At 37.2% G+C, this 22,689-nt stretch overlaps 1 protein-coding gene across 5 annotated transcripts in view; it reads left to right on the top strand.

The window, feature by feature from the left end:
- The window catches only part of Wrn (WRN RecQ like helicase), a 131,740-nt gene that overhangs the window by 46,252 nt on the left and 62,799 nt on the right, over positions 1 to 22,689 (top strand). For all 5 annotated transcript variants that reach the window (XM_031339505.1, XM_031339506.1, XM_031339503.1 and 2 more), the window contains 9 exons: positions 3,270 to 3,696; positions 5,464 to 5,544; positions 7,203 to 7,341; positions 8,793 to 8,868; positions 10,513 to 10,580; positions 10,811 to 10,919; positions 11,902 to 11,970; positions 17,623 to 17,705; positions 21,500 to 21,606. In XM_031339505.1, the coding sequence (XP_031195365.1) occupies positions 3,270 to 3,696; positions 5,464 to 5,544; positions 7,203 to 7,341; positions 8,793 to 8,868; positions 10,513 to 10,580; positions 10,811 to 10,919; positions 11,902 to 11,970; positions 17,623 to 17,705; positions 21,500 to 21,606 (1,159 nt within the window). The remainder of the gene's footprint in view (positions 1 to 3,269; positions 3,697 to 5,463; positions 5,545 to 7,202; positions 7,342 to 8,792; positions 8,869 to 10,512; positions 10,581 to 10,810; positions 10,920 to 11,901; positions 11,971 to 17,622; positions 17,706 to 21,499; positions 21,607 to 22,689) is intronic.

The raw sequence follows: 22,689 nt of genomic DNA, 5'->3' as shown, positions 1-22,689 counted from the left end.
AGCTGCCTCTGTGATCCTGTGGTTCTGGGATCCTGGGATCCTGGGCTTGTTAGATCACCTGGAAGTGGTGCTTCCTCTGGGTGTTGTGGGATTGGCTGCAGAGCTTGCGCCCAAGGTCTACTCTCTGATCCTGGGTGTGTCAGTGAGCCTGGGAGTGGAGCTTCTTCTGGGTGTTGTGGGACTGGCTGCAGATCTTGTAACCAAGGTCTCTGTACCTGGGTGTGTCAGCCTGCCTGGGAGTGGAGCTTCCTCTGGGAGCCCAAGGTCTGCTCTGGAACCTAGCCCAGACAGATTGGAAGTCACTGGGCTGGTGGAGTTCCTGTGTGCCTGGTCCCGCTGGTCCCAGTTACTCCCAGTAACAGATGGGACAGATGTTGGTTCCTGCTTACCTCTGATCCTGGGTGTGTCAGAGCACCTGGGAGTGGAGCTTCCTCTGGGTGTTGTGGGCATCTTCTGACTCTTACGGTCTGTCCATCCATTCTGTGATGTTCACTGGGTCGTTGAAAGAGTGATATGTATGTGCTGGTCCCAATTCAGGCTGAGCACCCAGTATTCATTTATGCTGAGCACTTTGATCATTATGAGTCTTCTTTAGCCAAAAGCTTCTTTGACCAAGACTGAGAGCAGCATTCTGGGTAAGAACAAATATTTTGAAGGCAGTATGATATGTGTCTATCTAGCAATGTGTCAGCAGTTGTTACCCCTGTTGTGATTTCCACAGCCAAAGGCTTTTGACCAGATTTATACTTCCAGTCATGTATTCCCTCCTGAAGGTCCAAGGCTTCAAATTCCTGGATTGCTGCTAGCCACCCTACCCCTAGTCATGTCACTGATTCTCTGATAGACATATCTTGCCTGGCAGGTTGGTACTGTAGCATGCAGGGTACAGAGTTAGGTAAGACCCTTGATTACATTGCCACCCCCTCTCCTCACCCCCGCTCCCCAGCAGGCGGCAGGATGAAGCTGAAGTGTCCTTTCAGTTCTAGTTTGATTTTCTGTGTCTTGTAAGAATGAGTTTCCAGTATAGGACCAACCCCTGGAACAACTCAGACTTTGATGGTTCATTCTCAAAGGGCAGAGTTTCATCTGAACCATTAAAATAAAAATTAGCTGGAGCTACATGAACATTTCTGATTTCATAAATCATTGAGTTAAATACTGAAAAGTTAGAATATATATCCCAAAGCACTTATTACATAATAACATATGTCTCTTTTTTTATCACATCTTTTGTCTTTCTCTAATTTCTTCACTCATTAGGTAGCTTTTCTTTCCTTAGTACTGAGGATTGAGCTGGGGGCCCTGTGCACTCCAGGCAAGCACCACAGAGTTGTCATTAAAGTGATCCTGCTGTTTGAGTTCTTCTTGTTTACACTATGTTCAGAATGTGTTACCTACAGTTTCTAACTTTAGTTTCTTTAAAGTGGAGTGATAATTCAGTATACTTGAAGTTATGTGAATACAAAGTCCTATGAATTTTTAAGTTTTTTTATGACCTTGTACAGTTATTTTGACTATAGGATATAATTTTTTGTTTAATTTTTTTATATAATATATTATGTTTTCCCTATCCCCAACGCTTTCCAGATCCTAATCACCTCCCTACCCACCCAACTTCAGGTTTGAGCCCCCCTCTACCAACAATAAATGATCAAACAAAGAAAAATCATAACAAACAAAAAACCAATAAGGAAAAACAGATACCCAAACAAAATGAAATAAAAAGCTTTCTGAAAAAGCAAGGAGTTCATTTTGAGTTGGTTATCTGCTCCTGGGCATGGGGCCTGCCCTGGAATGTGGTTGCTATACCCAGTGACATGTAATTAGAGAATACTATTTTTTCTTTCCCAGCTTTTGCAAAGAAGCTTTTGGTTGGGGGTACTGAGATTTTTGTCTGGATTGAACCTTTGCCATTCCTCTGCAAGCTCCCACAGTCTCCGGGGATTCATATGTGTATCAGTCTTATGTCTGGCAGAGAGTGTTTCTGTGTCCTTTCATTGTAGAATTTAGACCGTTATAATTGAGAGTTATCAATGGACATTTTTGTTGTTGTTTTTGCTTTGTTTTGTTTTTTGATTCTATTAAGTGGTGGTTAATTAAAGTGTGACTTTCTCCCTCCTTGTCTGATTTACTGGTCTGGGATTATTCCTTCTGTTTCTTTGGATGTGGTTAACCTCCTCAGACTGAAGTTTTCCTTTTAATGCCTTCAGTAGTGTTGGTTTAGTAGATTGATGTACTTAAAATTGGTTTAACCACAGAATGTTTTTTTTCCCCTCCATCTACTGTGATTGATAGTTTTGCTGGGTATAGTAGTATGGAGTGGAATTTGTGGTCTTTCAGAGCTTGTAGAATATTCGCCCAGGTCCTTTATGGGTTTCAAAATCTCCATAGAAAATCCAGAAGTTATTTTAATGGCTCTGACTTTATATTTTATATGCTCTTTAAACCTTGAGGCTTTTAATATCCTTTCTTTCTTCTGTATGTTTAGTATTTCGATTATGTGGGGGAGGGATTATTTTTTTCTGGTCATGTCTATTTAATTTCTGTATACTTCTTGTACTTTAAAGAGCATTTCCTTCTTTAGATTGGAGGAAATTTCTTGTCTGGTTTTGTTCAAAACATTTTTATGCTTTTACATGGATTTCTTCTTCATCTGTATCTACTTTTCATAGGTTTGATCTTTTCATTGTATTACAGGATTCCTGAATGATTTGTGCCTGCATCTTTTTAGATTTAGCATTTTTTTTGACTAAACAGTACATTTCTTCTATCTTGTTTTTAAGACCTGAACATTGTTTTTCCATGTCATGTGATATGGTGAGGTTTACCTCTAAAGTTTTTCTTTAACACCCTTAGTGTTTCATTTTCAGCAAATTTATTAACAAATAACAAATTTATTAACAGAATTTTGTAGGCTTTTCTTTTGTTTTTACTGCAGAATATTATGAACTAGTTTTTGCTTTGTTGTGGCCAAATCTTATTGATGTATTTTATATTTCATTAAATTAATTATCAAACAGAAAAAGGGACATCTAGCATAAATGAGACTAGGACCAAATACTACTGATTCTGCGCGAATTCTACAATGAGAAGTACCCAGTCACACAGGCAAGTTGGCTGCTACTCAAATTCACATGGCCACATGGAAATGAAGAACAGTTTTAGTCCAGTGGGTCTTCTTAGTAAGCTTTTGTTTAGTAAGAACCTTTAAAACTCATCTTTACAATGAATAAAATTAGAGCTGAATAATGCTTCTTGAATTTTTTTAGGGTTCCTATAATATTGAAGAGTATTTCAGAAAATCTATGTTCATTGCGAAAGGTGATCTGTGGTCCAACAAATACTGAGGCTAGACTGAAGCCGGGCAGTAGTTTTAATTTACTGTCATCAGAGGATTCAGCTGCTGTTGGAGGAAAGGAGACACAGATTGGAGAGCATAGTACTTTTCCTAAAATTAAAGAAGAACCATGGGACCCAGAACTTGACAGTTTAGTGAAGCATGAGGAGGTTGATGTATTTAGAAATCAAGTGAAGCAAGAAAAAGGTGAATCTGAAGATGAAATAGAAGACAATCTGTTGAGAGAAGATATGGAAAGAACTTGTTTGATGCCCGGTATTTCAGAATATGAACTCCAAGATTTGGAACAGCAAGCTGAAGAAGAAAAATATAATGATGTTTCTCATCAATTTTCTGAGGTACTGAATCAAGAGGGAATAATGTATTTGTCAGTGGTTGGCTTACTTTGTTATATAAATTCACAGAGAACAAATCTTTTAGGTTTTGTGGGATGCATGGTCTCTGTTGCACCTATTCAGTTTTCCCATTGTAAAGCAGCCATATAGACACATGCAAGCCGTTGTGCCTGTGTGTGTCAATAAAACTTTATTTAAAAATACAAACAGAGGGCTATGTTAACTTGTGAGATCCACTTAATATAATAAGTAGAATTGTATAAGTGAAAGATTTGCTGCTTTACCATTTATGTTTTTGTATATGATAGGTAATAATTTTTTTGGTGGATTCTTCCTAAGTGTTTACTTATCCAAACTTGATCTGGGGGATGGGTTTTATTCCTTCAGGTAGAAATTATTTGTAAGGATGAAAGAGTGCTTTGATTTACAGGCATTCTACCGTGACCTGGAGAGCCAGGAGGCTCCTGTTTCCTTCTGAATTCTTATTAGCTTGCAAATTGCTGAAGACTCTTATCATTTCTGGGTTTTTTTCTTTTCCTTTTCTTTTGTTTACAATAACAAATTTTATTTTAGATTTTGAAAAGGTTGTATAGGTTTAAATCTCTCAATTTAATTATAGAAATAGAAACCCAGTCTTTGATTTTGATAGTTCTTTGATTTTTATAGCAGTTTTTTCAATTGTTTCTATTGAGCATGTAAATGTACATTGTTTTAAAAATTTAAAAATATTCAACCTTTTGTGAACCAGACTCCCTCTTAGAAAATGCTGTCTCTTGCTTACATGTTCATCATCCTTATTCTGTAGAAATTTCTAATTAGACATGCACTTTAATATCCTTATATAATAGAGAATTATCTTCATGATTTTGATTTGACTGATATCTTTTATACCAATTATTGCCATTTTATTATATAATAATTAGCATCATTATTATTATTTAAGACTGCATTTGGAAGGCAACAAAACCTTATTCAGCTAAAAATATATTTAAATAAATTTTAATAACTTTAAATTAGCATGTTAATAGAGGACATTTTCATTTTTCCATTACCAAACTAAATATGAAACATTTAGAAAGTTATTTCTTCATATTTCTTCTTGATTTTGTGTGTGTGTATGTATGTGTATGTGTGTGTGTGTGTGTATGTTTATGTGTGTGTGAAGGGTAGATTTGCAGCTTATTAGGCACCCAATTCCTTGGGATTACCAAATTATTGTACAAATTCTTCATATCCAAACATCAACAACAGATCAAGAAAATAATATATCTACTACTTTTTCAAATAGATGCTCTTTGAAAAACACTGATTTATTAAAAGATAATATACTTATTATGTATTAGTCTTTGGTATTTTTAAGTCACTATATGTATGAAAACCATTGATTTTCTTGGTTCGTACAGACTTTTTCAACATTGTATGGAGTGCCATGTATTGGAAGCTGGGGAGACCCAGCTTGACCTGGACTGTCCTTCAGCTTACACTTTCCCTTCTTTGCATGTAGATTCTGCTTGAAACCTGTTTTTCTCACTTGCCTGTCTTTTTAACCATGCTCTTTCTCTCTCTTTGCTTATGTTTAAAACCCTCATTCCTTCCTGTCCTTCCCTCCGTATGTATACTCGTGCTGTAAGCATGTGAGTTGCTTTATACAGCTGCCTGGTAAAGAGGAAGGTGTCTACATATTGGTGAAAACAACTAAGAGTATAGAATTAGTCATACAGGACATTCATCATACAGGACATTAATCTTTGAAATACTTTTTTTTTAAAGCATTTATCTCCCAATGATGATGAAAACGATTCCTCTTATATAATTGAGAGTGATGAAGATTTAGAAATGGAGATGCTGAAGGTATGTTTGAGCAGAAGAAAAAGTTACTTCAAGTTTTTTAAAAGGACACTTTAATAATTAAAATATCCAGTTCTAAATCAGATGCCACCACAATGATATTCATACCCATTATTTAATGTTAGACTTTAATTTTTTCAATTTATATTTCCTAATATATAAGTAGTCTCAGCTGTAACATTGCGAGTTCTCACATGAATTCTGTGTCCTTGTATGTCTCTGGAATCTGGGCAGTGACTAAGCACTTTAGTAGGAAAATGATTTCTTCTTCATGTATTTGCTGCATTTTAGACGTTCTGTTTTTACTAATTCAGTCATTTACAGTGTCTGACTTTTCTTACTGTGGGTTTTAAAATACTGACTAGATGTAATTGTATAATGGCTGTGTACTCTGTTTTGTTATCAAAGCTGAAGCATGGATCTGTGCATTTCTATCCTGTCACTCAGGCTCCAGCTCATCAAGTGTCGTGAGCCATGTGTAGACAGGAAAAGCCAGAGTAGGGAAAAGCACGGTTTAGTTAAATCAAGTGAAAAATGAGAAGAAGTAGAAGTATGCTGTTGTGTCTACCTTTTAATCTGTCATCTGTAGGTTAGTGTGATTTTCCTTCTTATGAAATGAGAGTAATTTTCTAGCTCTTTAGTTTTGAATTCTAGATAAATAAGGATAAATAAAGATGTGGATTCCTAATTAACTTGTAGGCTTGAGTCCTCTCTTCTCCATTGGTATCCATTGCTAACATCACAGTTTACCAGAGAGCCTGTCTTCTGTTTAAGAAATAGGAACTAAATCACAATCTATTTACCAGTTAAACATTTCTCTGGTGCATTCGGTTCAAGTGGTAGCAAGTATAGGATACATGTGGTCATCTGTAACACATATTTTGCACTAGATAGCTCTGTTCTCTGAATATGTGGGTAGAGTTAAAGAATTAGAATCATCTCTTTTCCCCCTCATTTTTCTTTTATAAGATTGAAATATTACACTTTTAAGGACATTCTTAAAACCAAACTGAAAAATAGAAGGCCTCATAAAAAGTAAAGATAACTTGTGTTAAATGAATATTCTAGGTCACTCCTTAGTAAAAAGTCTTAATAGATTAAGTAATTTGAAATGTACTAATATTTTTGAAATAGAGAAAATCATATCAAAAAAACCTTTTATTCACTTCAGTTGTATTTCTTTCCTAAAATTATTTAATCATTTTTTTTACAATTACAAAACACATTTATTGCTTGCTTGTAATTTAAGCATCATCTTTACTCAAGAAAAATGCAATTGGACATGTAGCATAGAGAAACTTATGATAAAAATAGCATTAAAAATTTTCATTTTACCACTTAGAATTCTAAAACATTGAAGTCCAATAAGGAAAACTGGTTAAATTATGCAAATTTTAAATTTGCGATACGTTTCCCAGAGGCAGTTCATTATGTGCATTACTGAACCTTGTTTATGCTGGCCGTGCTCCATCCTGGCCGTGTGCCTTGGAGTATCCTCAGCACGTATCTGGAGAGGCGCACACATGTTCTTTTGTGCTGTTGTTTGCACATCTGCCGGTTTTCAACCAAATTGTAGGCTTTGTTAATAACCCTCCTTTTGTACTTGGTAAAAAGATACTGTATTGTCAGTGTTCTGCTTCAAATTTCTTTTAAACCTCCAGTCTTTAGAAAACCTAAATAGTGACGCGATGGAACCCACTCATTCTAAATGGTTGGAAATGAGAAGCAACGGGAGTCTTCCTCCTGAGGAGGAAGATGGAGATAGAAATGAAGCCATCAAAGAGGAGCAGGAAGAAGAGGGTAAGAAACCGGGTGGAAACAAGCTCAGCTCTCACTGACTTGACTCTGTGCAGGACTTCCTGTGTTTGCAAGGTGAACAAGTTGGTGACTTGTAGTTACCCAGTCTGTAAGCCAACCACGTAATTCCTTAGTGCACCTGCCTCTTGGGAACCATGGTGGATGAAACCTTTAATCCTCAAGTAAAATGACAGTGATGAAATAGTTTACTAATTGTTTATATTGAAGGCCACTGTAAATGATACAGATATATGGAGTCTGCTACCCAGGGGCTTATGGTTTAGACAAGCACCAGGCCAGAGAATTTCCTATATTAAATTAAATGTATAGAATAGTAAGTGAGTGTGTAAATGATAGAACTGTCATCTAAGTGTAAACAATCATGGTCATTTTGTCAACTTTGTAGTACTCTCACTATACTTACTTTTTAATTTTTATTTATTTTTATTTTTTTATTTTTTATTTTTATTTATTTATTTATTTATTTTTGGTTTTTCGAGACAGGGTTTCTCTGTGTAGCCCTGGCTGTCCTGGAACTCATGCTGTAGACCAGGCTGGCCTCGAACTCAGAAATCCGCCTGCCTCTCCCTCCCAAGTGCTGGGATTAAAGGCGTGCGCCACCACCGCCCAGCCTCACTATACTTACATTGTGGTGGGAAAATGTGGACATTTCAAAATCGTTTTATAATCACTTATAAATCATTTATAAATGTATTGATGAGATGTTTTCCTCTGCTTCCTTTTAATAAGTGTAGCCATCTGTTTGTTAAGATGTGCCATAATACTCATTTTTCATGTTTAATAATAGCTTATTTAGAATCTGTGTTTTATCCTTTCTTGGCTGCTTGAGAATCTTTGCATCTATGGACGGACAGTGGTGGGACTTTGGGAAAGCTAACATAGCCCACCATGTGGTACCATTAAAATTTTTGGCTAAAGATTTAAGTAGCTATATTACCCTTACTAAATTGGATAGGTAGCTCAAGGTAACTGAATTTAGGTAATTAGATTTAGTTTTAAACAGCTAAATGAAAATTTTATTTTTTTTGTGTACTTAATTTGGGATACTAATATAATTCATGTTTATCATTAGTAGAAAATTACTTCTGATATGAACTTTTTATTGGCATTTCTATTGTTCGCTTTGGTTCGCTTCATTCTGGATTTTAGACCTTGCAAGTTTCCCAGTTACAGGCTGTTGGGCCTCTTTTTTCCACTATTGCTAAAGTGGAAGCACAAGGACAGTTCTAGGACATTAGTGGTGATCAGAGGATTTGCCTGGTGTCATGATAGACAACTGCAGAGTCAAGTGTGTCTAGGATGGAGACAATGGATGTCACCCATCACTCTATTCTCTCTGAGAAGCCAATGAAATGAACATCTTCCTCCTCTTACATAGCATATTTGCTTTTGAACATAAATGTCAATTTTATTATTTTATTTATTTTTTTAAGGCCATTTATTGCCGGAACCCAATGCAAAGCAAATTAATTGCCTCAAGACCTATTTCGGACACTGCAGTTTTAAACCGTGAGTGTGATCTCAATTAACTATATTATGTACTTAATTTTTTTTTCACAAAGAAAAAGGTAAAGAACCCATCCCCATATCTTAATGGCAGCAGCCTAATCTTATAGGCATACATTCCAGATATATATCATATGCAACTACAAAGTTATTTGAAGTATTAATTATATAAGTTTTTTTTTGCCTTTTAATACAAAGGGAAGTGGTTCTATTTTTCTTTAACCCTATGGGTGGTTCTATGTATAAACTACATTTAAAAAAAGAATTTCTCTCACTGCTGAGTTATCTTTTATTGAGTATGAAATCAGAGGAAAGGCACATCCCTGACTGTTTTCTACAGGTGTCCCAAGGCACACTGTTGTGAGTCTCTGAGAGAACAGTTTGAGAAGCTGATGGTTTATTGTTTTAACATCTCAAAATACATTTACATCTAAATAGCTGTCTTAGTCCATGAAGGGACATTGCTGTGAAGGGGCATCATGACCATAGTAACTCCTATAAAAGAAAACATTTAATTGGAGCTGGGTTACCAGTTCAGAGGTTTAGTCCATTCTCACTATGGAGGAAGGCAGGCAGACATGGTGCTGGAGAAGGAGCTGAGAGTTCTGCATCCCAATTGGCATGCAGGAGGGAGAGTGAGACACTTGTCATGATTTGAGCTTCTGACACCTCAAAGTCCAGCTCCAGTGACATACTTCCTCCAACAAGGCCACACTTCTGCCGGCAGTGGTGGTGCACGCCTTTATTCCCAGCACTTGGGAGGCAGAGGCAGGCAGATTTCTGAATTCGAGGCCAGCCTAGTCCACAGAGTGAGTTCCAGGACAGTCAGGGATATATAGAGAAACCCTGTTTCGAAAAGCCAAACAAAAAAACAAAAAAATTCCACCCCCCCAAAAGAACCAAACCAAACCAAACCAAACCAAAAAACAAGGCTACACCTCCTCATCCGTTCAGATACTGCCACTCCCTGGGAACTTTTGGGGAGCATTTTCATTCAACTATCATAAGGGCACACTAATAACTAGAAACAATGAGATGATCACAAATGAGATTAGGAATAAGTGCATTCGAATAAGACCAGTAAGGAAGTAACAATCTAGACAAAGTTTTCCCAGTATTGAGAATTTAAAATAGAATTCATTTAAGCATTTTTTCCTTCTTTTAATAAACTATAGCCTGTGTACAGACGAGCACACAGATGTATGGAGAAGTGAATTCTGTTAACTCAACGTGCTCGCATAGACAACACTCAGATAAGGGTAGACTGTCTTCTGCATCTCCAGTTCATTTCACCTTGGACCATCACTTTACACAGGCCTCACTTCAAACCTGCAGCAGTCCTCTTATTTATTCTAAAATACTGACTTTTAGGTCTATAGTACAAAGCTGGGGATTTGTTTTATACTTTAGATATATGTAATAAAATTAAGTACAGATACTTATATGGCAACTCATAGTTACTCAGTCAGTCTGAATGAGAAGTTAATTGAATGATCAAGTTTTTCCTCTCAAATTTCTAAGACTTGTATATATTTATATAGGAAGCTCCAAAAAGTCTGAAAGAGTTTATTGGAGAGCAGAAGTTAAATAGATTTGAACTTGTGCATTGGATGCTGTTGATAAAACATTTTACTTTGTACCTTCAAGGATTCAGTGGAAAGTCATCCATTCTGTATTAGAAGAAAGAAGAGATAATGTTGTTGTCATGGCAACTGGTAAGTTATACTTGAAGTAAATAATTTAATCATCTAAAAGTCATAAAAGGTTTAAAGTGCTTAATCTTTCATAAACTTAAAATATATGAAGGAGTGATAGGGAAAACTTTCAAAACTTATGCATGAATTAATATATAAGTCCACTTACTGTCCTATAGAAGCTCACTGTCAGAAGAAAGTAAAGCATCAAGAGTTTCTTTTTATTTTTTTGTGTATTATTTTTATTCAAGGATATGGGAAGAGTCTATGCTTCCAGTACCCACCAGTTTATACAGGCAAGATTGGCATTGTTATTTCGCCCCTTATTTCCTTAATGGAAGACCAAGTACTCCAGCTTGAGTAAGTGATGCTTTTACTGCTACACTGCTGTCTTTGATAAGCAAGTAGAAAGAACATTTCAAGGCGGGGTCTTATTATGCAGGCCTAGCTAGTCTCTTCTCTCCCAGTCCAGTGCCCCTTCGCCCAGCTGTCCCTCTCGTCTCTTCTCTCCCAGTCCAGTGCCCCTTCGCCCAGCTGTCCCTCTCGTCTCTTCTCTCCCAGTCCAGTGCCCCTTTGCCCAGCTGTCCCTCTCGTCTCTTCTCTCCCAGTCCAGTGCCCCTTCGCCCAGCTGTCCCTCTCCATTCTATTGATGAAATATCAGATGATAAACGTGAGTCTAGTTCACAGGATTATGTTTTGGGAAGTGACTTGATCTTTATTTTTAGTTTTTGAGGTAGAATCTTGCTATATATAGTCCAGGATGGTGTTGCTCTGGCCTCTTACCTTGCCCTGCAAGTCTTGGGCTTACAGAGCATGCACCACCACCCCTGGCTGCATTTACTAGTAGCAAATGGAGCATTAGTCGAAGAGCTCACAGTCATTCTTCTTCTTCTTCTTCTTCTTTTTTTTTTGGGGGGGTTTTTCAAGACAGGGTTTCTCTGTGCAGTCCTGGCTGTCCTGGAACTCACTCTGTAGACCAGGCTGGCCTCGAACTCAGAAATCCACCTGCTTCTGCCTCCCAAGTGCTGGGACTAAAGGCGTGCGCCACCACCGCTCAGCAAAAGTTTACTTTTTAAGATATGTTTTTATTAGTTCTTTGAAAATCTTCTACGTTTTGATTATAGTCACCCCTCTTGTAACCCTGAGCTTACCTTTCTATTCATTCTTAAGATCTACATTAAAAACTTGCCTCCTCATCAGGCTTTTGAAGGAATATATCAAGTTATACAGATACAAAAAGAAAGAACAGTAGGAAGACGAGTAGTATATATTATTAATCTCTTTGAGAATGAAGTTAATATTTTTAATGTGTCTACTCATACAGAGCATTTGTCTCTTATAGAATGTCCAATGTTCCTGCCTGTCTACTTGGATCAGCACAATCAAAAAATATTCTAGGAGATATTAAATTGTGAGTAATTTATATAATGTCACATGATATTGTAAGATGTATATAGAGTAAGAATTTTGTATATGTGTTTATTTATTATATAAGTAAATTGCCAATATTTGAAAACATACTTTAAAAAGCTTTATTTCTAAAATTATAATATAGTTCCATTTCTCCCTTTCCTTTCTTCCTTCCAAACTTTGCCAAACATCCTTCCTTGTTCTCTTTCAGACTCACGAGTTTTTTCCCATTGATTGTTATTACATGGATATATGCATATACATAAGTTTTACCAAATGCCCAGTTTTTCTCAGCAGGAGCCTTTTGAAACGCCTTTATCCTTAAGATAAAAATTCACTTTTGTGGGGCTGGTGAGATGGCTCAGCAGTTAAGAGCACACTGACTGCTTCTTGTGGAGGTCTTGAGTTCAAATCCCAGCAACCACATGGTGGCTTACAACCATCTGTAATGAGAAACAAACAAAAAAAAAAAACAAAAAAACAAAAAACCCTATGGGCCAGAATAAGTGGGGTCCGGAGCGAGTGTGGCTACAGCAAGAGGGAGAAAGGGAAGGGAGAAAAAATTCACTTGTTGTTTAAATTATTGTTGTATTTGTATTATTAATTTGTCTTGCATTATCTTATTGTGTTGTATTTAGTATTATATGTTTTATATATATCATATATTATATGTATTATAATTTATATCATTAATTTACTATTATGATAATTTTTATAAAGAAGGCTAGAAATTACTTATGGCATGTCTCTACTATATAAAAGCAGATCAAATTAAATTTAATTTTATATAAAAAGTTCTTTAAGTTTTTAATTTATCCATTCCACTAATACTTTAGTGTCTATTACATGCTAAACATTATATTTTCACTAGTAGTTTATTAGGCATGTAATAAATTTTACATTATCTTCAGGAAATTAATACATTTTTTTAATTACTGTAAGAAACAACAAAAATAATAAAGTCTGGCATCACTCTACCCAAGTTTGGACTAAGTTCTCCTTCTGACTAGGAAACTGATCTGAGATGAGCCAGTTAACTCCAGTGTATCCCAGTTTCCTGAAAATCAGCTGTTTCCTTACAGACCCAGGCTTAGGACATCTCAGTTAAAAAATGGACACTGGAACCTTCATGGAACCAAAGAGCAGCCAGGGAAGCTAGCACAACCCCGGAGATGGAGAGCACAGCCGGAGGGCTTGTAGTCTAGACTTCCAGCAGATCTCAGCCAGTGATCGGCACATCCCTACTCAGTTCATTAGCCTTACAAGAAAAACAAAACAAAACAAACAAAAAGCCCCAATACTAATACATCACACAATATAAACATTTCTTTTGCTAAAAGTAAATTATGCATCCAAACCTAAAATTGTGAAATGTTTAAGGGAAAGTATGCCATCTTTCTAACCTCCAGTTAGGAAGACTTCTTAAATACCCAAAGCAACATTTATAGGAAGAAGCTAGCGACTAGACTTTATCAAACTGAAAATCTACTTCTCCTCAAAAGAATTCTTGAAAGAGGAAGAAAGGCCATAAACTAGCAAAGTATCTGCAAAGTACATATAAATACACGATTTCTACCTACAATATAGAAATTACCACCAAAACAGAATTAAAAAAATTAAAGTGTCAAAAGATTGGAGCTGACATTAGCACAAAGATGCAAATAGCAGTAAGTGTAAGATGCTCAACACAATTGGTTGCCACGCAAAAGAAAATTGAAAGTCTAATGAGATTCTTTCCAAGTGGCTAAAGCCAATGACTGGCTAAGAAATGACAGGGCTGGTGAGGATCAGGAATTCTCACACACTTCTGCTGGGGATGAGAGATGGTGGGATTTTTGTTTTGGGAGTGGACTGTTAGAAACCATAATTTGGCTTATTATTGCAGCTTAGTGGTGAATCCCACATGACAAGAATTGTTATATTTTATTTTAGTGAATTGAAGATAAATGAAAGGACTAACATATCTGAATATATACATATTTATATATAATATATGTAACATTCCTTTGGTTTTTAATAATCAGCATGATGTATTACTTAAGAATCTATTGAATGCTTCCTTCTGGTCTGGGCCAGTGCCCTGAGAAGACAATGGGAACAAACTCTGCATCCAGTCCCACAACACCCAGAGGAAGCTCCACTCCCAAGTGATCTAACTTGCCCAGGATCATAGGATCAAAGGTGAGAGGAACACAATGTCTGCCCCATCACCAGGAGTAACTGGGACCAGTGAGACCCAGGCACCCAGGAACTCCACCCGACCAGTGGCACAGGTTCCTTCCTGTCTGAGCTTGTGCCCTGAGCAGACCTTGGGCACGAATTACGAAGCCAGTTCCACAACACCCAGAAAAAGCTCTACTCCCAGGCGCTCTAACACGCCCAAGTCCACAGGATCCCAGGATCTCAGGAGCTTGGTCACACAAGGATCTCAGAGTCCCAGAGTAGCTTGACTCCCAGGAGCTCTGACATACCAAGGATCTCAGGATCACAGAGACAGCTGAACTCTGAGGAGTTCTGACACAACGAGGATCACAAAAAGGACAGGCTCTAGTCAGATATAGCAAGGCAAGGGCAGGTAGCACTACAGATAATCAGATGGCGGGAGGCAAGTGTAAGAACATAAGCAACAGAAGCCAAGGTTACTTGGCATCATCAGAACCCAATTCTCCCACCAGAGCAAGTCCTGGATGTACCATCACACCAGAAAAGCAAGATTTGGATCTAAAATTACTTCTCATCATGGTGATAGAGGACTTTAAGAAGGACATAAATAACTCCCTTAAAGAAATACAGGAGAAAAAAAAAATAAATAAAAAAAAAAAAAAAAGAAATACAGGAGAACACAGGTAAACAGCTAGAAGCCCTTAAAGACAAAACACAAAAATCCCTTAAAGAATTACAGGAAGCCACAATCAAACAGGCGAAGGAAATGAATAAAACCATCCAAGATCTAAAAATGGAAATAGAAACAATAAAGAAATCACAAAGGGAGACATCCTTGGAGTTAGAAAACCTAGGAAAGAGATCAGGAGTCATAGATGCAAGCATTACCAACAGAGTACAAGAGACAGAAGAGAGAATCTCAGGGGCAGAAGATACCATAGAAAACATTGACATAACAGTCAAAGAAAATGCAAAAAGTTCCTAACCCAAAACATTCAGGGAATGTAGGACACAATGAGAAGACCAAACCTAAGGATAATAGGTATAGAAGAGAGTGAAGACTCCCAAGGTAATGGGCCAGTAAATATCTTCAACAAAATTATAGAAGAAAACTTCCCTAACCTAAAGAAAGAGATGCCCATGAACATATAAGAAGCCTATAGAACTCGAAATAGACTGGACCAGAAAAGAAATTCCTCCCATCACATAATAATCAAAACACCAAATGCACTAAACAAAAAAAGAATATTAAAAGCAGTAAGGGGAAAAGGTCAAGTATCATATAAAGGCAGACCTATCAGAATTTCACCAGAGGACTATGAAAGCTAGAAGATCCTAGGCAGATGTCATACAGACCCTAAGAGAACACAAATGCCAGCCCAGGCTACTATACTAAGCAAAACTCTCAATTACTATAGACGGAGAAACCAAGTGTTCCATGACAAAACCAAATCTTTACACGGTATCTTTCCATAAATCTAGCCCTACAAAGGATGATATATGGAAAACTCCAATACAAGGAGGGAAACTATACACTAGAAAAAGCAAGAAAGTAATTTTTCAACAAACCCAAAAGAAGATAGCCACACAAACATAATCTACTTCTACCAACAAAAATAAGAGGAAGTAGCAATCACTTTTCCTTAATATCTCTTAACATCAATGGACTCAGTTCCTCAAAAAAGACATGGACTAACAGACTGGATATGTAAACAGGACTCAACATTTTGTGCATACCAGAAACATGCCTCAAGTGACAAAGGCAGACACTACCTCAGAGTAAAAAGTTGGAAAACAATTTTTCAAGCAAATGGTCCCAAGAAACAAGCTGGAGTAGCCATTCTAATATAGAATAAAATCAATTCTCAACCAAAATTAAAGAAAGATATGGAAGGACACTTCATACTGGTCAAAGGAAAATCTACCAAGAAGAACTCTCAATTCTGAACATCTATGTTCCAAATGCAAGGGCACCCACATTCATAAAAGAAACTTTACTAAAACTCAAAGCACAGATCTCACCCCACACAATAATACTGGGCGATTTCAACACCCCACTCTCAGCAATGGACAGATCAGGGAAACAGAAACTAAACAGAGACACAGTGAAACTAACAAGTTATGAACCAGATGGATCTAACATATTTATAGAACAGTTCATCCTAAAGCAAAAGAATATTCCTTCTTCTCAGCACCTTCTCCAAAATTGACAATATAATTGGTCACAAAACAGGCCTCAACAGATTCAAGAAGATTAAAATAATCCCATGCACCCTATCAGATCACCACAGACTAAGGCTTGTCTTAAATACCAACAAAAACAATGGAAAGCACACATACACATAGAAACTGAACAATGCTCTACTCAGTGATAATTTGGTCAAGGAAGAAGTAAAGAAAGAAATTAAAGACTTTTTAGGATTTGATGAAAATGAAGACACATTATACCAAAACTTATGGGACACAATGAAAGCAGTGGTAGGAGGAAAACTCATACCTCTAAGTGCCTCCAAAAAGAAACTGAAGAGAGCTTACACTAGCAGTTTGACAACACACCTGAAAACTCTAGAATAAAAAGAAGCAAATTCACCCAAGAGAAGTAGAAGGCAGGAAAGAATCAAACCAAATGGAAACAAAAAGAACTGTACAAAGAATCAACCAAACCAGGAGCTAGGTCTTTGAGAAAATCAACAAGCCAGATAAACCCTTAGCCAGACTAACCAGAGGGCACAGAGACAGTATCCAAATTAATAAAATCAGAAATGAAAAGGGAGACATAAAAATGAAATATATCTTAAAGTAACTATTCTGTTTGTTGAATATCAACAGTCTAAAATATTAAAAAGTCATGTTCTACAAACATCATAGAAATATTATTTATAATTTTTCTCACTGTGCTTGAAATTAGCATTTTCTTAATGTTTAACTTCAAAGAGTTTTTGCTATTTTGAAATTTTTAAAATATATTTCCTGATAAAATAATTTCTCTCCTAGAAACACTGGTATTCTTTTTTAAGTAAACTGATTGTTAGACAATGTAAACAGCTATATAATGTGTTTCAAATACTTTCTCACTATGTCAGATGGTACCATATAAGGGCTTTTGAATATATTTCTTAGTGATTCATTTTAAATATTTTATTCTCTTTTACTATGCTTAATTCCCAAAGAATATTTTATATGTTTTGAAGCAATTTTGTATTCAATATTAGAAATAGGATCCTCAGTTTTGGATAGTATTAAATATTCATTAATGATATTTTTAGGGCATGAAAGGATATGAATATAAAAGTTTAACAAATTTTTATGTATTATTTGATTCTCAAATTACTCAGTATTATTAATATGTTGGATATATAAAATGCATTTAAATAATAAAAAATTTTTTAAAAATCTATTGAATATTTTGATTTTGTTGTCACTCATTGGCTGCCTTTTTTTCCTATTGTAGTCTTTCAATTTCTGTTTCTGTTTTTGTTTGTCTTTACAGAGGCAAATATAGGATCATCTACATAACTCCAGAGTTCTGTTCTGGCAACCTGGACCTACTCCAGCAACTTGACTCTAATATTGGTAAGTAATGAAATAGGACTTTGGCGAATACAGAGTAACCCAGACATGGTTGGAGACTAGATTCCAATTTTGTTAAAAGGCTTATTTCAAACATTTGCTCCTTTAGGAAATCTCTGACCAATTTGATGTTTGTCCCATCTCATAGTACAGTATAATTTCTTACTCCATAGAGGTGGGACTCCTGGTTTAGTTTTATATTTGTATATAGGCATGTATGCATCCACTCACACTGTCAGCTCCTTTGTGACTGCTCTGCTCTTTTCTGACTCCTTCATGCAGGATATGGCATACAGTTGTCTATCCTTCATGCAGGACGTGGCATATAGTTGTCTATTCTGTGCATTGCTGAATGAATGCCGAATCCTAGAGTCTGGGACTTGTCTCATTTCATATTCTGAGTCTAAATGAAATCAATGTAGTGCTTCCTCATCTTGTTCATAAGAATCACTCTTCAAACTTTAGAATAATGCTGTTAAATAGCTTCTTAGAAAATATAAATATAAAATTAGTCAAATGCTGTGATATTGTTTATGCTGAAACATTTGTTTTTTGTGTTTTGGTGGTAGAGGTGTGGTCAGGTTTAGTTAAGAGCTCCAAAGGAAACAAATGCCATCCATTTTCAAAACCTTCATTTGAATTTTATCCAACTTATCAGGTAAAATTGTTTTCCCAATTTGCAGGATTTTTTTTTTTTTTTTTGAAGAATGAGGTATTAAGTAATTTTATATAGGTTAAGTTTTCAGTATTATACTGGCCTGGCTAGTTGTATGTCAACTTGATTTAAGCAAGGATCATCAGAGAGGAGGGAACTCAGGTAAGAAAATGTCTCCGTAAGGTCAAGATGAAGGCAGTCCTGCAGGACATTTTCTCAGTTAGGGACTGGTGATAGAGGGCCAATTCCATTGTGGATAGAATCCCTGGCCTGGCCTGATTGTCCTGGGTGCTATGAGAAAACAGGCTGAACAAGCCATGCGGAGCAAGCCAGTAAGCAGCACTCCTCCCTGGGCTCTGCATCAGCTTGTGTTGGTTGGCGCTGCTTGAAGGTTGCCATAGTAGAGAGAGAGCAGCTCACCAAGATGCTAAGCCATCATTTTTGGAAGGAGCAGAGGGATTCAGCCTTTTTGGGAAGGATCACTCCAGTTACTTTATTCAAGCGTTATTCAGGGTTCATTGGGCTGGGAAAGGTTTCAGCCACCACAGTTATCTTGCCTTTACTGCTCAAGAGAGCAGACAGTGCACACAAACCTCAATCCCCTTTGACCATGGCTAGGCAGTATCCAACATAAGCGCTCCAGGTGGGCCAGGAGTGTCTTAGGACCAAGGTCAGTGCTGCTGAGAGCTCTCTCGTGCAGTGCAGACTCTGCAGGGAGACAACATTTCTCCAAATAAGCTCAGAACAGTTTCTCAGCCTCTACTGTTTAACCCACCCTCTCTCCTTTCCTCCCTCCCTCCCTCCCTTCTTCCTTCCTTCTTTTTTCCCTTCCTCTCTCCCTCCCTCCCTCCCTCCTTCCTTCCTCCCTTCCTTCCTCTTTTGTTTTCCTTTCCTCCACTTGAATCAGTTTAGGAAGATGATACAAGTGGATCAGATAGTCTGACTGACCTCCCTTCTGTTTTAAAAACATACACACAAGCAAGCAAACAAAACCAGATAGCATGTGTAAGTTTTTCATCACTAGAGCAGAATTCTTTGCTTTATTTCCCTGGGTGATTTAGAAAAAGGGATAAGCAAAATGAAAATTATTTTTAAAATATTTCTCACTGGCTTTTGTTTGCAGGAAACTGTAAAAAGCTTACAAAAATGAATATATTCGGGATGTTATTTGTACAGTAGTCTGACATTTAACTAATCAGATTTGTCATTTTAAGGTAAATGTTATATATTTTTTTAAGGAGTCTGGATCTATAACAGAAATAGTAAGCATACTTTATATGGGAGTGCCTTCCCAGGTGCACTTGTGATTGTCTTTTAACTTTGGGAATGAGACTTGAATGACAGATGCCTAAATGAAATATGTACAGGACCTTGGGAGACATTTGAACTTTAGCATTCAAAGTGAATTTTGCCCAAGCTTGTCTGAACTAACTATGCAGGTCAAAGTTCAACTCTATTAACTTCTTGTCAGATCTACAACTAAAGGCTTCTAACTCTTTTAACTTAAAATCTAGCCATGTTAATTTCTACATTCAGAATAAGTATATGAATAACACTGGAATTTCCCCAATCACTCAGTGGTATAAAATCAACATTTGCTTCTTTGCTTTCTTCCTTCTCATAGTCTGAGGACTGTCAGTATAACTCATAATCTCAATGAGTTGCCCTGTTTCTTTTGCTTCCTCTTCTGAATTGTTAAGATCCTTGAGGTCACGTGTATTTCGGTTATCCAGAAAAGAGTTAATTTTATTTTCTTATTTAGATAGGGCCTCCTGCAGCTCAGGCAAGTCTTGAACTTTCTTGTGGCTAAAGGTAGCCTTGAATTCCTGATCCTGAATTATATATACCTGCTACCAAATTGCCTCTTAAAATGGCTTTAAATCATAATGGCCATATGGTAATAACAACTGAAGTCTCTTTTTATTAAGCTTTCTTTGGGCATGGCCTTACCTGAGTATTTTGTGGAAATGTTCTAATTTAACCTCAGTAGTATGAAGTACTAGGTGCTGTTACTACCTGCTGTGTTTTACTTGTGCTGCTAGTGGTGGTGATGATGGTTGTGGTGCTGGTGGTCAGTGCGTGTGTGTGTGTGTGTGTGTGTGTGTGTTTGTGTGTGTGCATGCATATAATACCACAGTGTGTTTGTAGAGGTCGGAGAACAGTGGGAGTCAGTTCTCTCTGTGGTTTCTGAGGGTTGAACTCAAGTTCTTAGGCTTTTACCCACTGAGCCTTCTCAGCAGTTCCACATTGTAGTTTTGAGGAAACTGAGAACTGAAAAGATTTGTAACTTGCTCAAGACTTTGTGTACAGCCAATCTAATTCTAAAGCACATGTTTAAAATCACCTCACTGATAGAGTATATTAGCAAATAACAAAAGGTTATTTTTCTGTGAAGTATTAATTTGATAAGGATAAAGGCATTACTAGTCAGTTCTTTGAAATGTCTGAAGATGTTTTGATCGGTGATTATATAATGGAACCCTTTAAAATGCATCACGACACCACTGATCTTGTTTTAGTGTGTAGTGTGGGGCAGCGTGGAGGGTTATGTTCCTTTTTACTGCTTACCTTGCACATGGTGGGAATTAGTTTTCCCTAAACGGTTTTATGTTAGACAGTGTGGATGTCATGTTGTCTTCAGTTATTGGCATTTGAGAGGAGCTTCCTGTAATGTGATATGTACACGATTGTGGATAACGATGCACGCAGTCTCAGTAGAAATGTGCTGACTACTTGTCCCCGTTGATAGCTAATCTATGAGATAAGACTGACATTATTGCCAAAAAGAAATAGAACAATTCTTTTGAAAGGACATTGTTGCAGATGATTTATAAGTGATAATTTTGGGACAAAATAATAGTAAGCAATTTATGTCTTTGAGGAATAGAAATGAAAGCTGAAAGTGTGTTGTTTGAATTATGATGTAAATATTTCCTGTATGCTAACCTCTTTTATTCATTTCTCCTCTTGCCTCCTATTCTGACTTATGAAGTTAGATGCTATCTGATATTATTTATGCTTCTGTGTGTTTGAGCCCAGTACTTTGATTTGGCTTATGCTTTTTGTAAGGCATACGTTCTGATAGGAGCAAGCAATACTGACTTAGCTAACCTTTTATTTCCCATATATTTTCTTCTTGTAGGTATCACGCTCATTGCTGTGGATGAGGCTCACTGCATTTCTGAGTGGGGCCATGATTTTAGAAGTTCATTCAGGATGCTGGGCTCTCTTAAGACAGCACTCCCATTGGTAAGCTTTGCCAGATCTGACGGCCCCTCACCCCCATCTCAGCTGAGGACTGACCCCAGAGCTCCTGCCACCAGCTAAACCCACAACTCCAAATTACTGCCTTGAAGGGACATTTCATCCAGGGCTTTCCAGAACTGGGTAATGTCCACACATCTCAAGGCTTCTCTATTAAAGGGAAGGTATCATATGTGAGCAGGGGGGTGCATTTAGTTTTAAAATTCTAACTTGGCTTCCTTTTGAGGTTGGCATGTAGCTTATTCAGAAATACTCATAACAGGAATGTCCAGCCTTTGACACTGAGCCACTCCAGTGTCACCTGCAAATCACAAAGATGTCTCAGTGGTGTAGTTCATGTGTGATTTTGTATTGTGTCATATTCCTACTGCAGGACACAGTTCTTCCCTGTGACGAGAGCTGGAAAATAAGTTTTGAATGTGCCAGTTAAAATGGCAGTTAGGATTCTTTAGTGACAAGGATACTGTTCCAAGAACCTGTGGATGCCTGGAAACACCCCCTCAGTGTAAATTAGGCACAGTGGGAGAATTTTAAAAATGACCATCTATGACAATATACTATAGCAAAAGTGACCACACTCATTATTCTTGATCATGTGGATCATGATTAAGTAGAGTATGTGGCACCCAACCGCAAGCACTTGATAGTTTCGTAACTGAGATGGTTAGTAAACAGCAAATGGGGAGAACATGCATTGTGTGGATGCTCTGGACCAAGGGGTCAGTCCTCCATAGGAGAATGGGGTGATGTCTTTGAGAGTACAGTGTAGAATTTTCTCATATTACTCAGAATGCCGTGTAATTCCAAACATAAATTGCCGGGCTTTGGTGTAGCACGCCTTTAATCCCAGCACTCGGAAGGCAGAGGCAGGCGGATCTCTAAGTTTGAGGGCAGCCTGGCTTATAGAGTGAGTCCTAGGGCAGTCAAGGCTGTTCTGTCTTAGGGGAAAGATAAAGGAAAATATGGGGGTTTTGTTGTTGTTTGTTTGTTTGTTTGTTTGTGGTATAACTTTTAGCATATTCAGACTTGGTTGGTTACAGGAATATGAAATCAGAAAAAGCCAATGTG

The sequence above is a fragment of the Mastomys coucha genome, unplaced genomic scaffold, assembly GCF_008632895.1.
Source record: "Mastomys coucha isolate ucsf_1 unplaced genomic scaffold, UCSF_Mcou_1 pScaffold22, whole genome shotgun sequence".
Taxonomy (NCBI): Eukaryota; Metazoa; Chordata; class Mammalia; order Rodentia; family Muridae; genus Mastomys; species Mastomys coucha.
The sequence above is the reverse complement of the archived record's forward strand: the minus strand, read 5'-3'. Positions and strand labels throughout refer to the sequence as shown.